The sequence below is a fragment of the Amphiprion ocellaris genome, chromosome 21 (genome assembly GCF_022539595.1).
Source record: "Amphiprion ocellaris isolate individual 3 ecotype Okinawa chromosome 21, ASM2253959v1, whole genome shotgun sequence".
Classification (NCBI taxonomy): Eukaryota; Metazoa; Chordata; class Actinopteri; family Pomacentridae; genus Amphiprion; species Amphiprion ocellaris.
The window spans coordinates 8,066,453-8,083,098 of NC_072786.1; the positions used below are offsets into that span (position 1 = coordinate 8,066,453).

General features: G+C 39.8%; 1 protein-coding gene and 1 long non-coding RNA gene across 9 annotated transcripts in view; one reads left to right on the forward strand and one right to left on the reverse strand.

Annotated features, from left to right (window-relative positions):
- LOC129347867 (uncharacterized) overlaps window positions 1-16,646 on the reverse strand; it is a 129,633-nt gene that overhangs the window by 44,878 nt on the left and 68,109 nt on the right. The window lies entirely within an intron of this gene.
- tfec (transcription factor EC) overlaps window positions 1-16,646 on the forward strand; it is a 51,024-nt gene that overhangs the window by 32,824 nt on the left and 1,554 nt on the right. The window contains exons 1-7 of one of the 8 annotated variants that reach the window (XM_023262677.3): window positions 6,605-6,801; window positions 10,537-10,791; window positions 11,500-11,601; window positions 13,529-13,649; window positions 14,566-14,622; window positions 14,711-14,786; window positions 15,718-15,865. In XM_023262677.3, the coding sequence (XP_023118445.2) occupies window positions 6,745-6,801; window positions 10,537-10,791; window positions 11,500-11,601; window positions 13,529-13,649; window positions 14,566-14,622; window positions 14,711-14,786; window positions 15,718-15,865 (816 nt within the window). In that variant the 5' untranslated portion in view covers window positions 6,605-6,744. Of the gene's footprint in view, window positions 1-6,604; window positions 6,802-7,356; window positions 7,435-9,628; window positions 9,947-10,536; window positions 10,792-11,499; window positions 11,602-13,528; window positions 13,650-14,565; window positions 14,623-14,710; window positions 14,787-15,717; window positions 15,866-16,646 lie in introns of those variants that run through there. The other 7 variants (XM_023262691.3, XM_035944582.2, XM_023262684.3 and 4 more) reach the window with 7 other exon arrangements.

Here is a 16,646-nt window from a genome sequence, read left to right on the forward strand (position 1 = left end):
TGTTGAATCCTCATCTGAAGTATGTTGCTTTATACTTCTCTTTAGAACTTTACTTTCTTGGGATATTTACTCTAAGGCTGTGTCCGAAAATGTGTAAGGTTCACTATTTACTGTTACCACTAAATCTGGTGAGAAATTGCTAAATTTTGGGAATTAGTTAGCAAAAACTAGACTGTAATACATGCCCTGCTGCAGCATAAATACACTGCAAATGTGAATGGGATAAATTTAAGTGCTACCACTGTCCTAAAAGTAATGAATAAATGTTTAAATTGGCTACAAGTAGCAGGTAAATGGTTGAAACAGCTTGACGTAGTGCACAAATGGATTGAATGAATGAATAAATGGTTGCTGTAGTCAACTGTGTGTTTGCCGTTTTGTCTGTGTAGATTCTCAACCATCCATGTCATGGTACACCTACAAGCTTTGATAAAAATCAACCATAAATTTCTTTTAGGTTCTTGAAGATATTTCACCTCTCATCCAAGAGGATTCTTTAGTTCTAACTGACTGATGGTCAAGTTTCACTTCACGAAACACATCTGAAACCGATTTGGATTTGTTACGTGTATCCCCCCGATAGCTCTACAGACCTGTTAAAATGTCTTTATTGTGGTAATGAGTTAAAGAGGTAGATTTTTCATACATAATCATATATGTGGTAGTGGTGTAGTCCAGTTAGAAGTTTTGAAAACTCTGTCTGTTGTGCAAAGCAAATAACAGACAGACAATATTTATACACATTGCTGAAACAATTGGACTTGGATTATCCAAAAAGATTTAATGCTCTCTTGGTAGAACCTGAATTTTTCCAGTTCACTTCTTCTGGTATCTTTTGACTCAGCAGTAAAACAGTAGATGTCTATGGTCTTCCTGCTTGTTACACGTTGTCTAATATTTTTATATTTCATCTAAAATCACCCAAATTCCAGATCTATAGATGTGGCATAAAATTTAACTAATACTTTCCAACATACTTTTTAAAATTAAGATATATGTATATATTTTAAACATGGACAAGTGGATCAAACAGTCTGCGATTGTGGGTGAGCTGAAATTTAACAACAAAAAAAATGTCATGAAAAGTTTGACCTTTGAGCACATATTAACAAAAACGTTGCAGAATTCAGTTAGTGATAAATAATACCTAGAAAACACGTGAAATTCTAAAATACTTGGTCAGTTGAAGAAGCATTTTGAAACTCCAGGACTCTGTTCTTGTGGTACAACTTATCATACTTCTTCAATCAATGATGAAAGTTCAGCAAAAGAAGCTGTCCTTGTGTGTGTTTCATGTTAACTTTATCAATGCGTGCTCAAAGATGAGACTTTTCATGGAAGCAAAAATTCTTTTTTTTTTTTCATATTTCAACTCACCCATAATCAGAGAGTATTTAATCCACTTGTCCAAGATTGGAGATTGTGAATCAATGTCACGATAGGAAATAACAGTAAAAATACCAGGAATTTATCTTCTTTATCCTTAAGAGTATCTGAGATATCGTCATTCAAATTTCAATGTGCAGGAAAACTTGCTGAAAGTGGATCTACAGGCAGGTTTTTTTTTTTTTTTTTTTTTTTAAACATCAGAAAATATTCGATATAGCAAGCTGAAAGTCCACAGACAGCATTTTCAATACCCATAAATTATGATCAAACCATTTCCGCAGATCGGAGATGGAATAACCCTTTGGCTCCACTGAACAGTAAAACCTAACTTGATCAGCCTGTAATAGGTTATGCAGGACTGAATTACATTTTTGGAATAGGGCAAATAAGACATCTGTCACTATTTTTTATTTTATATTGCTTTTTTTTTGGTTTAGTTTGAAAATCTGTGTTCTCACTGATGCTAGTGCACTAGTGAATCTTTCTTGGTAACTTCTTCTTTCTTACTTTTTCTTCACCATTGATGCTTGCCCTATTTTCATATACATTATACTTATATTCTAACTTATGCTTTCATTGGATATATTAATGTAGGAACAATTTTGTCCAGGAATTTTTAGCACATAGTTCCACCTTACAAAGCTTAGTTTGGACAATGCTGTGGATGTGTTGGCTTATTAGTTAATAGATGCAGTGGGTACATAGATACACACTGGAATGATGTAGTAGTACTGCAGTATTTCAAGTTGTTGATGTTTTAGTGATTGCAGTCATCTGCCGTTTTAAATATTTGCAAAGCATGAGACTTTTTTTTTCTCCTTTTATATCTTCTCTTTTTAATCTTGTCCTCACCTGAATGCCTGGTATGTAGATATTCAACTACAAAACAATGAATGAAATCATTCCATCACTAAAGTTAGATTTTTTACCCATATTTTATCCATGTTTAGTATAAAGACTGATCAACAGAGAGTGTTTTTAACCTGTCAATCATCCATCTCAGATCAATTCTATCAAACAACAGCAGTTTAAATCACACAGATCTCCTCCTACTCACACATTGTGAACATCAAGCGTATTTGTAAAGACTGATCTGGCTCCTAGTATCATCGTGAGCTTTCTGAATTCACTTTGAACTGTCTGCTGCAGAGGTCAGACAAAAATGGCTAAAATCAATTGCCTGGCTGTTCTTCTTTCACTCCCCTTTGTGCTGTTTACAGACAGACAGCTGGTTCTGAGGCCTTATGTACTCACACTCACACCTCCTAAGTAAGACGTACAGCAACAAAAACACAGTGAGCTATTGCAAGAAAATAGGTTTGTCATGGATCGTATTTTTACTTGAATCATTTCCAAGGGACTTTTGATATGAAAGCATGAAATCAGTTAAGGGCACTGAGTCAAAATTCATAACTTAGTTTCATCTACAAGAAATAGAGTAATACGATCAGCAAAACTATGCTTTCTTCTGAGACACTATCAAGAATTTCTTTGTGAGAACACCAACTATTTTGTCTTTAGTCCTTTGCCCAGGCCTTTAGCTTGGTGAGGTGGGACCATCTTGCAATCAACCATGTGTATAATCTTAATAAGACTTCACGTTAATAGTTAGAGCTGGAGCTCAGCGGGGCTTCTTTTCACTGTCTGCCAAAGTGAAAGATTAAAGTTGTCCAAAGTACAGCTTTCTGACATCATTCAAAGCAGCAACGCTAAACACCGGTCTAACCTGTTCGAGCTCAGTGGACAGTGAGGGTCAAGGATGAGGTTCTCCTTTCAGAACACAGCAGTTTACCCATAATCCTATTCTGTAAAGCTCAGCAGCTTTGCTTGTGTAACTTTAACCTGCTTTTCAGGGTTGACCAAAATTTATCCTGTTTACTTGTATATTAATTTACCTACATTATCATGGAGTAATACTGTTATATTGTCATTTAACAGTTTGAAAGTTAATGACATACATGCGGATTTATCTCTTACAGTTTTAGGCAGTCCTAAGAAAAGACACTGCAGAGGATGGAAGTATGTGATCAAACTATAGAGCCAGACCAGTATATTGGTATGTTCACCTTAAAGGTCAATACCCACGAGTCTGCCTGCTTCAAAGTGTATCAAATACCTCAGTATAGTTTTATATTTACTACAGCAAAGCTTTGTCTAGAAGGAACAGTATAGTCTGTTTGAATGGCCCCTGATCCATCATTTTAGTTGCTCTGAAGAATAAAAAACTAAATCTAGATTAGGTGTGGCGGACACAAATTTGTACTAGGGTACAAAAACTGAGCAGAAGATACATTCACAAAAACCTGACGATATTTGAATTTGAGTGAAGCTGAATCTACTTCATAAACTTCCAGAAACACGTGGAAAAAGATGGGAGATCATAAAAGAGAGAAGTTTAGTTGAGCTGATATACAACAAATACACAAAAGTTAGGGATTACTGTGTGTTACTTCCAATCTAACAGCTATAATCAGCACTGTACATTTCCAGTGAATAAACATGAACTGGGCAACAGCTTGGGGGCTAAATCTGTGCGTATGAGGAAGGACGTTTTGCTTCACGTTGTTTCTGAACAGATCTTCATGCTGCCTTAAGGCATGGCGTCAAACAGCACTTTACCACAAATTTGGAGGGAGCTAATAAGTAGTCAGTATGAGAAAGTATGGTCACAGATGTTGGTTAGCCCATTTAAAGAGAGAATACATTAGAAAGAAAGATTCCTTATGGTAGTTGACTATAAGCAGTTGTTGAAATTCAATAAATTACACTTAAATATTGGATTTTTTCTGACATTGGCAGCCTTCATTAGTGTTACAGCATTGGATGCAAGTAAACTAGAGGTCAGAGTAGAAACAGAACACATGAAAACTCACTTGCTACCTAGATACAGTTAGATACTGTACATGCACAAGCTAATCTGACAGTGGGCCATTCAAGAGGATACGTAAGAGGCTAACCTTAATTAGTGCAGTGTGAAGCCCTGTGCGTGCACACATGCATGTGTGCAGAGGCTCTGCGACCTCTCAGGTGTTCCTGTGAACAGGCTCCTTTTCACTGCTCACAGAGAAAATAATGCACTCTATCTGATTTAGCTGCAAAAATCGTATTATTCCATTTTGACTAATTGCATCTCCCCGGTGTTGGCAGAAAGGACAGGCTGTACTGCATCCGCCTCCTTTGCCTTCCTCCATCTCTCAGCTTTCTGAAGTCCTGCAGTTGACTGAAACTGCTTATGTAATGTTTGCTTTTGTAAAACTGAAGGTAAATGAGGAAGTAGTACAGTAGGAATATACTTCGTTAGTGTATTTGTATGTTATTTAGGATTTTTGTACTTAACGTCTTTAATATATATCGTTCAGATTTTAGAATTAACTTACATTTTTTGCATTATTTACTTACTAAGCTTCTTAAATATCACTGATGAACTTTTTTTGTACATATAGGTATGTGTTTGTGCATTACCAATCTATAACTGCATTTAAATTCCCTCATAGGCTTTAAAAACAGACTTTCCTGATGTTTTTGCGATAAATGCTGAGTGGTATTTTATAAAATACTGTATAATCCTGTTTGTTTACCATCACTACTCCATAGGGTACCTTTAAATCCTTTAACAACAAGGCGTAGTCACTTTAAGTGTGAATTTTAATTATTTTCACAGCGAGGCTGAATCATTTTCATAAATTCAATATTTCATCAAGGTAACAAGCGCACATGGACACACGCTTTCTCACACACGGTTTCATGTGTAATCCAGTTAAAATAGGTGTAATATTTAATTCATATGTGAATCATTAAAAGTGCAGTGGTGCTGTGTCCATTATGCATTCCTTTTCTAGCAGGATAAAACAGTCCTCAGATGTGGGAGCTGCACTTTGAAGTGTTGTCTCAGAAGCAGGCCAACTCTTACAGGAAGTCCCTGATGTTTAAAACATGCCATGCAGGGGGACTAACAAAGGTGAGCACTTGTGGCTTGGCCCCAAGATGAGCCAAAAATGGCCAGCCAGGAATTTGGCTAAGATCTGATACACACAGCAGACATCAAATAAACAAAAAGTAGACAAATATACACAAGGGGTGATGGTGAAGTGAGAAAGAATACAAAAAAACGCAACAGAATAAAGCATCGAGTTGTGGCGTGAAGAACAGCTGAGCATGTTGATCTTCAAATAGCAGCAAAATAAATTAGACAGAGCAGCGTAAATAATTCTAAACCATCTAGCTGCACTGAGACATACAGTGATTACTGTACATGTAGCATGGAGACTGGCATTCTCTGTGTAATGGAATCATTCAACATGGACACGTGTGGGACCAACTGCAATTTAACAGCTGAAAGCAGACTTCTTCTTTAAAAACATCATCTGAATGGGCTTCATTTAACTGAATCATTGTGATTAAGTTTGCCTTATTACAGTCACTGTCCTCAAATTAGTTCCACATTTAATATAGTGCATCAAAAAATAGAAAGCCCTAAATTACTGGTTGCAATAATCACTGAATTATCAGTGAGTGTAAAGGTCAATTCGCAGGTAAATGTGGGTGTTAGGGCAGAAAAACCGACAGGATTCTGAGCTAAACCCAAACAAATAGTTGTTGTAGTATTTGCTGCACGATAAAACTTTCTTCTACCTTGATTTTAAAGCTGTTTGGGTTTGGATTTAGTTGATTATTTTGTTATATAAAGGGTGAGACAGGAGGGAGGATTCACACTGTTCCTTTTCAATTTTGCTGTGTCCAGGACTTCTCCGAGAGAATTTCTGGGAAGGCCTTTGTTGTGGCCTGATAATGACCGTGACACAATAACAAGTTTGCGTGCACATGCATGTGTGTTTTTGTATTTCTGCACACATACAGGAATTTCTGTGTGAGCTGAAATTGTAGAGTTTGGTGGTTTAAAGGGAAGTGGGTGTCATGAAGATAACCTGGGAGAATGTGCTGAGCTGAGCTGGATGTTCTGCAGGCAGGAAAATGTAGTGATCCACAAGCAGGAACTCACATTCTGTCAACTTATTACACCCTGACACACACACACAATCACACTCAGCATCCCCCCCACCTCAAACTGCCATCTGTATTTCTGCCTCTGTCAGGCCTTTTCCTGACCAAAAACACACGCAGACACACACAGGAAACGGCCCTGCGGCTCCCAAATAAGCTGATGTGTCATGCCTTCCTTTTCTGATATTTCTGCAAAAAGCTCAGGAAGGAGGCTGCTGCACCTCTCTTTTTCTTCCTCTTCTTCTTCTTCCCCTGTCTCGGCGTGAGACGCAGCTGTAAGCCGGTGACAGTTGCTCTTCTTCTGTGAGAACTTGGCAGCTCCTGTGGTGGGAGACGCTGCCACTCTGGAGAACCATGAGCCGCTGTTGTGTGGTCAAAGTGGTCACCTTGACAGAAATCCAGCTTCTGCAGGTAGGAGGGTGAAGACTTGAGGAAATTAGGGCATATAACGTGTGCACTTGTTTGTGTGTGTTTGCATGAAAGCGAGATCCTCTCCAAAAGGAATGCACTTGCAACCAGAATAACTGAATAGCCAGCGTGGAATGCAAATTTTGTGATCAGTTTGCTATCCCAGCCTTATCTTCCCACACATTTCACAATCTAGTGTGTGGTTACAGCTATTTACTGGTTAGCAGGCTCAGCAAAAAAGAAAAAAAAATATACAGTAAGCATGACTGAGAAGGCATTTTGTTCCACTTTCATCTTATCTCCAGATTGAAGATGGGGGAAAAAGATCATTAAACAGTGCCACTCTCTGCTTTCTGTAACTCCGTCAATATTTTGTAAAGCGCAGCGTTTTGCAGAAACGAATCCAAACCTCCTACGAGGTTTGTCCATAATTTGTACAGCTAGCTCATGTCAGCATCGCCCAGTGTTTCATAAGTTGTTGGATTTTCTGAAGTGAAAGGAGAACTTGGGCAAGACTGAAACTGAGTTACGCAAGAGGTTATCATTGAGAAGAAAAACCTGAGTTTGTCTGTTACGATCGAATTGGGAATGCAGATTTTCATTGGGGACTAAAGAAATACAACTATTAACTGCGAGGTAAATGCATCTCTCAAATAAGATCATGCTTTCAGGACTCTGAGATTTAGCATTTCTGGTGTTTAACATTCATAGTAGATCCTCTAATATCAGATAAGGATGCTATTTTTTTTCCTGTGGGTGACAGACTTATCACTGGATATCCTTTAAAGCTGCAGTTATGTGCACTTGTGATTTCACAGAGGAGCACAGTAAAGTACTTGTTGGATCTGATTGACCCGGTGCATTCATGCGTAAGAAATCAAAAAGTATGCAAGTGAAAAATTTCAGAAGAAGTTTGATTGAGAGGGAAAGAGGGAAATGGAAAATAAAAGGGCACAGAAAGCACAAATGTTTTCCTTGTCAAATAGAATGAAGCAAGTGGGTTTTTTCTACAACTGTTGCATCACATAGTGTCCATAGAGCAGGTAAAATTCCTTTCAGCCACTCTAACATTGCTTTGCATGTCAGGAATAACTGTGCAAATGTGTGTAAATAGAAGGTGAACCGGTGACCTCTTCTACCAGTAATCTCAAACACTGACTCAATTGTTGCAGCAGGTGCTGGCAGCCACACGGAAAAGGAGCGTCTGAAACATCCGAATAGTCATAACAATCCTGAACTTGAGCCTCGATTGATTAGATTCTTATCTCATTCCTGTCCCATGTGTATGGCGGGCACTGATAATTTTTCAGCATGTCCACTTCACACATGCATAAGCCCGCCATTGTCAGGGCTGGCCTTGGTGACTGAAGCACCATTACCTCTCAAATCTAATCAGATTCCCTTAAGTGGATAACAAGCGTGTCTCCGGCATTTACAGTAGTGAGAAAGCTGAAGTGAAACCAGGACAATCTGCCCGTCACACGAAGCAGATGTGGTGTGTCGCAGCTCTGGCATCCCTCCTGCTATCCATAGTGGAAAAAAATGTTGATTGGCTAACAACTGGCATCTTGTTTGGCCTGTGGAAGTCAGATAAGAGCTCTCAGTCACTACTGACAAGTTGAGTATTGTGATGAGCCTGGTCTTGGCTAGGTGCATGAGTGGTGAATAAGGCCAGCTCGTCTAGCTGACGGGGAATTTAGTGCTGAGTTTTAGGAGAAAAGCCAATTTCAAATTTGCACAGCTAAAAGTCTCTACAGTTTAGCAGCCAGAGAATGCAGAAAATCTGACATTTCTAATGGTTGATCAGTTGCAACTATTCTTGTTGTGAGGCTATGTAATTTAAAACACATTCTTCCTCTTAAAAATGAAATCACAAGCAACAAAAATGCACTATTTCTGAATTGAATTCGCTCAGCGTTTCTTCTTTTAGTAGCTAAATGTGGTGTTTTCAATGATTGTCTTACGATAAACAGCAACGTCTTTATTTGAAGTTACATAGTCTTGTTTACGTGCTTTGTATTACCTCTGATTTTGCCTGATAAGTCACATCTGTCACCTGTTTTTGAGGCCGAGTAATAAGCTCTAATTGTGTCACCACTATTATGAGAACAGATGAAATGAAACAAAGGAAAAAAAACTAATATCACGTTTCACTTCCTCTGTCAGTTAAGCAATAAGACACAGCCAACTGAATCTGCTACTACACCGGCATTGTTGCTTATTTCTTGTAGCTCCAGTTGATTAAACTGTGGTCTGTCATGGAAAAAGTATAAATTTAGTGATATAAAAACGTCCAGAAAAAGCCATATATCATAGTGGATAGATCACATTTAGGCGGAAATTAGCAAAGTCTGGGCAACAGACCAAAATGCTGACAAGATTGAATAAATTCACTGCTAACATTTCATGAATTATCTCAAAATATTCTGCAGTCTATGAACTAATAAAGCAAGACACAACAGCAAACTTCTTTTTGAGCACCAGAGAAGTGAAAATATGGCTTTTAGGTGGCATTTTCCATCTGAAAATAGACCTTAATTTACAGTAAAAGAGACCTCAAAATAGCTTTTTAGCAGTTATTGTATGGAAAACCAATGAATCTAAACCATCTACAACGAAAACCGTGAATGAATGAAAAGGCTTGGTTAAAAATGGCATTAGAGGAGTTATTTAAAACCCTCATTGGGGAACAAGGGTCAATTGTGCTGCCACAACCCCTGAAGCAGGCAGCAGAGGACTTTGGGAGGTGACCATTGATTGGCCAGGAGGACAGAAGGGCGGTCCGAGTGAATTAGTGATAGTGGCTAAAGGCAGATATCCTGCAGTGATCAAACCCTGGGTGATCTGACAGTTCAGTGTTTGAAGTGATTATCATGCTACGAAACATAAAGGCTTACGCCCAGCTTTGGGCCTAATTAGTTCACTTAGGGCCCTTTATAAGACTCCGGTAGGGGACTGGAAGGGACAGACACTCAGTAAGAAGTCAGCAGATCAACAGGATAGTAGCAGCAGACCTGGATACCTAAAGTTGAGCTGCTGCTACACCAGAAAAAAAAAACATCCCCGAAGATTATCTGCTTTTCTGAGAATGCCACACTTAAGTGACTGCAGTTACTACACAATGCGGGATGCGACCAGAGCTTCGAATGTAAGAATTTAAACATTTTGGAGAACTTGGAGTTAATCAGTAAAAAGTTGCTTTGAACTAATTTTGTAAAATGTCAGTTATTTGCAAATATTTCATGATGATTTTGATCTTTTTCATCTTGACTGATAGTTGTATTGATATGTTCTGTAAGATTAATAATAATGATGATCGTGATCAGAAATTGTGTGTTTTGTTTGTCTAAATCACTTCAGGACTGTGCAAAGATATTTCCTATTAGAAACCGACACTCAAATTCTTATATTTTACTTAAAGAAAGACCTGAAGAATGAGTTCTAATTCTCATAAATGACACTTTCTTTAAAGGCAAACATGATTATTTTTACTGTGTGCAAATTCCACAAAATACATTATTGCTGTAAGTTTGTAAATTTGCCGTGCAGCAGTGACTAATACAAGAAAAACTACTCCTGTGTTCTGAATGAGATCATTTTTCGCAAAGCCGACGGCTGCTTTGAACAACCCTGTGCATAAACTCTTAGTCAACGCTGTGTCATCGGTGTGAGAAACAGTTTCCCATCAACTAAGCTGATTTCTTTTAGGCCACAAAGTGACCTTGTTTTTTCCTACAGGTACAGAGCCGCCTGGAGAACTCCAAGTTCCACCTCCACCAGAGCCAGAACCAGCCAGTGAAGCAGTACCTGACGCTGGGCACCAAGCTGGCCTCCTCGGCCGGGTCGGGCCACGCCGTGCCACATCCGCACACCCCGGGCCAACCGTTGGCCACCGTGCCCATCATGAGGAATGGACACATGCCCTCCGTTAGCGACGGCAGCAACCCCAACAGTCCTGTCACCCTGCTCACGATGGCCAATCACGACAGCGAGGTGGGTGGACTTCAACAAACAGAAAGAATGTGACTCATGAACATATGGAACTGAAATTGAGAGAAAATGTGCGAAGTGGTGACTGGGAGACGGTGAAATTGCAACTGTGGGTCATAATTTTTGTAAATTTCGCAACATCATCAAAGCATTTTCCTGTCAATCCTTCATATTCCTTTAAAAAAACATTTGCTTCTGCTGATTTTTCAGAGATTTGTTGCTAAATCCTTTCTAATTATGAGCGATAAATCATGGCAGACACTTGGTTGGGATGGATAGTTAACATACAGTTTGCTTCAGAGGCAGAAAACTACATTCATATCCGGATTGGGTTTTGAATCTTAATGCAGAGAGCAGCTCCAACTAATCATCTAAACAAAGTGATGCCATTATTGATCTCCCTCTCTCTCTGATGTGCTCATCAATAACTTCAGACATGCAGTCTCTGATGATGAACCCTTCCAAAGGAGGAAACTAGTTTGGTTACAGATGCATGTTTTTCCCGCCGACGCTGCTAACAAACCTCAGAACACGGTGGTTGAAGAACTTATTGAATTAGCCTCTCGACAGTTCCTCCCACCCTTTTTTTCCCCTTCTCGTGTCTATTTTGGTTTGAATGTGGAGATTTCAAAAGGACTTGGACAGTATTGAAATTCTGGTAAACATCTTCAGTCTGTCCATGAGTACACTGAAACTACTGTTTTCTTTTAGTTTCCAATGGATGAAGTTATTGATGACCTAATTAGTCTTGAATCCGGTTTCAATGATGGAGGCTTGGATTGCATGGAGCCTAACATCATAATGCAAAACAATGTAAGTATGAATCACATTAACTCTTGTTCCAACAGCTGCACACTAACTCTATTTACAGATTTTTTTTAAAGTGATTACTGCATCATCTCCTCTGTTTGTTAACCTGCTTGCATTTGTTAGGCTTATCTTAACTAATGACTTCTCTCTTTTAAAAGCTGAATGGGAGACATGAAAGTGAGGTTTTTCCAAGCAGATATTTAGGTGCAGGCTTGACTTGCTTGGGAAAATGTTTGAGGTCAGCTTAAGTCTAGAGATGAGTCAAAGTTCACTTGGGCTTAGCCACATTTGTCACATTACTAATACAGTTTAACAAAGCAGATTAAGGTTTAAAAAAGAAGGATGACGTGCGTAAATAAATAGCAAGGTTCATTCCGAGGAAGATTCATAGTCAAGAAAGAATTCAAAAACTCTGCATTAGCTGCACCTGAAGCAAATACAGAGGTAGTTTGTGCGATGGGAACATTGGGAATCTCTGAACTCCATCAATACCGGGAGACAAGCAGACACAGAACCATGCACCCAGATAAAACACAACAGATAGTGTGACAGAGAAGGAATGAGAGGGGGAGGAAGAGATAAGGAGGAGAAGGAGGAGGAGGAGGAGGAATGGGAGAGGTTTCAAATGTAGACAGAAGTGCAACAGAGGAGCGAAGAGTGAGAGATTTTTGCTGGAGAGAGTTACTGAGCCATTGGATTGGGCTAATGCATATACTCCCCATGGGCTTGTTCAGAAATGATACTATGCTTAAATGGATCAATTCATCCTAATTAGTCATACAGTACGATGCATCACATCGTTTCGCCGTGTCAACACATTCAGGAACACAGACGGGAGAGGGATTGAAGTGATTAAATAGTAGTGTTAGGGGAATTGTTGCAATCTTTCATTTTGATATGCACGTTTGTCCCTTCCTCCTCCTCCTCCTCCTCCTCCCCCACATCTTCCTCCTCTTCTAGACTCCCATCTTGGTGCAACGGTGAGAAAAACTTATCAAAATCAGCCGCAGATATCTGAAATGTCTGCAGTTTTGTTTCTTTTCCTCAATTCTCCGGCTTCTCCATCCCATCGTTCTGACTCGACATGCAGCCCTTATCACGTTCTCCAGTCTAGCAGCTACATTTGACGCACATGTCATGGGTAAAATTGGCTGTGCGCAGTCTTGGAATCCGTGATGGCTTCTGCGCTATTTTCCCATAAATACACAAATGCGAATTAGACACACGTGTGTGTCAGCACGTCATATCTCGCCATCTTTCCCCGGCTCTTTGTGAAAAAAGGCATCATTATTGCAGGAGTGATGCATGCTTTCTCAGACGATGAAGAGACTTGTAGGAAAACAGTTTTGCCTCTGTTCAAAGAGTTGACCAAGCTAGCCTTTTCATCTAATGGCATGCTATTTTCAACACAGAGGACATCAGTGTTAGGAGCACTTTCAGCTGAGAAGGGGGTGGGGGGTGGAAAATGGTGCCATTAGCGTATCAAGGCGCTATGTTTGGCCAAATCACCACAGAGAGAGGAGCAGCCAGTCTGGGTTGGAGGTCAGGGGTAAAGCTGACCAGGTTACGGTTAGGTTACATTCTTGTTTAGTTGGTTTTTATTCTTTGTCATGCAAAATAAGCAGGCAATCTCAACAATTCACAGTCACAGCTCAGGGTTTGTCTTGTCCTGCTGTGGTAGAACATGAGACTACAGCTCCCTGCAGAGATGGAGGCCCTGGGGGTTGACAACCTTCCCTGCAAGGCTCTGATCGCTGCACTCGCCTCTTGTCATTTTTTTTTTTTTTGCCAAACAAAGCCACACAGCAGCTAAAAACAACTATTTGTTTTGTGGCCTTTGTCAAAGTGTGAAAGTCTTGTGTGAAATGGAAATGTGCTTCCCCTATGAGTGACCCTTTCTCTTTCCTTTTTATCCCTCTCCTCTTCCCAGGTGTCCCTCAGTAGCAGTATGCTGGACGTCTATGGGGGTGAACAAGGTATGAACGCCCCTAATGGTGGAATGAGTCCCACATCTAACCCCACAAAGCTCACTGTAAAAAGGGAATACACAGGTATGAACTCATACCATAGTATTGACCAAAAAACTCACTGATTAAAGAGTTATCAAACTGCACACACTAGATCTCACATTGGTGCAAAACTTAAAAATCACACAAGGTTCTCTTTGGACAAATCTAATGAAAAAACAGTCCCTTTAAGCTCCTAAGCTCTGAGTGGAAGAACACGTGCTAGCTAAAAATGGCAACTTGTTGGCAAACTTGCAAAAATCAAGTCCAGATACGCGTGTCAGTGATTTTGTAGGCCATTAAAATGTGTAGACTTTTCATCACAGTGCAAAAAAAAAAAAGTGCCCTTTTATACATGTCTTATTATTCCCATGCATGAAAAAAAAAAGAAACCTAATTGATTTAGGAAATAGAAAGGATGCCTGAAGAATACTTCACTCTCAATGGGCAAATAAGTAAATTGCCATCTGTTTCATTTGAGTGTGGGCAGAGAGGACAATGGGCTGTTACACACAGTTTAAATTGTCTTGATTGAATCAACAGAGACAAATTGGGAAATCCAATCTCAGGTCCCTAATTATGTAATTTGGAAGAACGTGAATACAAATATGGACGCAGTGGCATTTTTGTCCCTCTGCATGACAGATTAGCGAATTTGCGAAACTGTCTTAATTACAGAGTAAGTAGTTTAAAAGTGGTTGCCTTTTTTTTTTTTTTTACAATGAGCTTCAGACAAGCTGGAGGGGATAAACTGGGCTCAGTGTGTGTGTCTTTGTGTGTCGAACTTGTGTGTGTGTGACGTAGGCTTATTCACATTCTGACCCCAGGACTGAACTCCCACAAAACAAATGATAGTGTGTCTCCTGACTGGACGTTTCTGTGTTCGTTGTCTTTCAGTTTCTAAATTAGCGTGCGTTGCTAATCCATTCGTTCCCCTCTCTGATTTATTTTTTTTTGACAGAACACGACACAAGGGTGATGGCCAAAGAGAGGCAGAAAAAAGACAACCATAATTTGAGTGAGTGTCTCCCGCTGCCTTTCAACTCCCTCACAGTTTATCATCTGAGAATGACAATGCTCTAATCATGTCTTGCTCTCTTTTCTAGTTGAAAGAAGGCGGAGATACAACATTAACTACCGGATTAAGGAGCTGGGGACACTCATACCAAAGTCGAATGACCCGTAAGTTGCATAGTCCTAAATATATTTACTGAAACAATGCCCCTGCTTCACTTTCTCCCACTGAAACAACTGCAAAACTGAAGGGAAACATATTAAATTCACCGCACAAAGACACTCTAAATGTTGTTCATTGAATTCAAATGAGAACTCAAGCACATTTCAGTCATATTTCAAGGGTGCACTTGAACTTCCATTGTAGTCAACGCTCCAAGAGCTGTACATCCCCTCGCTGGGTCCCAGCAGTTCAGCTCAAAGCATGAATGATGAGGAAAGGGTCAAATGCAAAGAAGCAGGCCACGCCATTTGAATCAAAGTTTGAAGCACAATTGGAGCATTGAGATGGAGTATGGAGACGAATTGAAAATCCATCGACCATCTTCCGCGCTTGAACTTTGCTTCAAATTTAAATGGAAGGTTAGCGTTGTCATCGTGCCATTAATGCCGGATAAAAGAGATTATTAGTGCTGATCACACCAACGTCTCACTCGTGTGGAAAAGGACAATTTCACTACAGCTCTCCCTGTCCTTTTTAAAAAAGTAATAATATCTGCAAAAGAATGACTTGCACTCTAGCACCTTAAGTCCAGTGCTCCATTTTTCTCCTTCCTACTTAGCTCATTTTCCTTCCACCTATTTTTACTCGGGGATTAATTTTGCCGAACAAGAAGGTACAAGAATGGACTTTCCACATAGCTACTTAACTATTCTATTAAAATTCCCATTCAGTGTCCCCATGTAATGTCCAAGGATGAATAATTGCCCCGTGTAAATCACCATTTCTTATTCATATCATAAAAAAGGGGTGGGGGGGAAACCTGTGTTAAAACTTTTCCCCCTGTTTCTCTCTTTTTTTTATTACTACGAAGGATATTCTGCCTACATCAGGAGGTTCTGTGTAAAAGGTTATCTTTTACATTTCTCCTTTCTGCAGCGACATGCGGTGGAACAAAGGCACCATCCTGAAGGCCTCGGTGGAGTACATAAGGTGGTTGCAGAAGGAGCAGCAGCACGCTCGCGAGCTGGAAAGTCGTCAGAAGAAGCTGGAACAGGCGAACAGGAGGCTGCTGCTGAGGATCCAGGTAATAAAATGGAACAGTTATGATGCCTTTAGCACAGTGACAAAATGCACTAAAATGTTAACTGAGAGGAAGAATTGTTAGCTACCTGGATGTAGTGCTAAGTAAGCCCTATCAGATCGCTAATATGTAAGCATTAAGGTCCACTGAGACTCGGTGCAGCATCACATTACACTTGTATTTTCACCTTTAGCTAACTGAGCTCACTCTGAAATCCCCACCTCCACCATCCCAGGTATTTCACTCTAATGTCCACCTTAAAAACTTTACTAAACCACAATGGAAACTTGTGAACTCTGTCAAAATGCCCACTCCTGAGATCTTTCCACCTTGTAAGGATGAAAAAACACAATGATCTCAGCTCTTTCAGAGGCAACAAAAGCAGAACAAGTGTTAAATGTTCCCACAAAAGGGCTGCATGTACATCAGTACGCATCAGATTGGGGTTTATCTCAGTTTACGTCAATGACGGGAAGAACAAAACATCTGTAATCACCTTCAAAGATGACAAAACTATCCAGGAAACAATGACCCGTACTGTTGATAAAAGGACAGCTAACAAAGGGCTCTGTCATCACACTGACAGGTGCTGATATTATAGTGTATGACAAGAGTGTGTGGGAGAAGATTGCGAGACAACACCCAAACATCCCAACTTTACCTCAGTTTATGGAGGAGATTGTGAACAAGGAGGTGTGGTTGTCTCAGTGTTACTCCTTGTTGAATATTCAAGGTTTTATGGCACTTATCCAGGTTGTTTATTCCTGACTAGATCCTTCTTTGT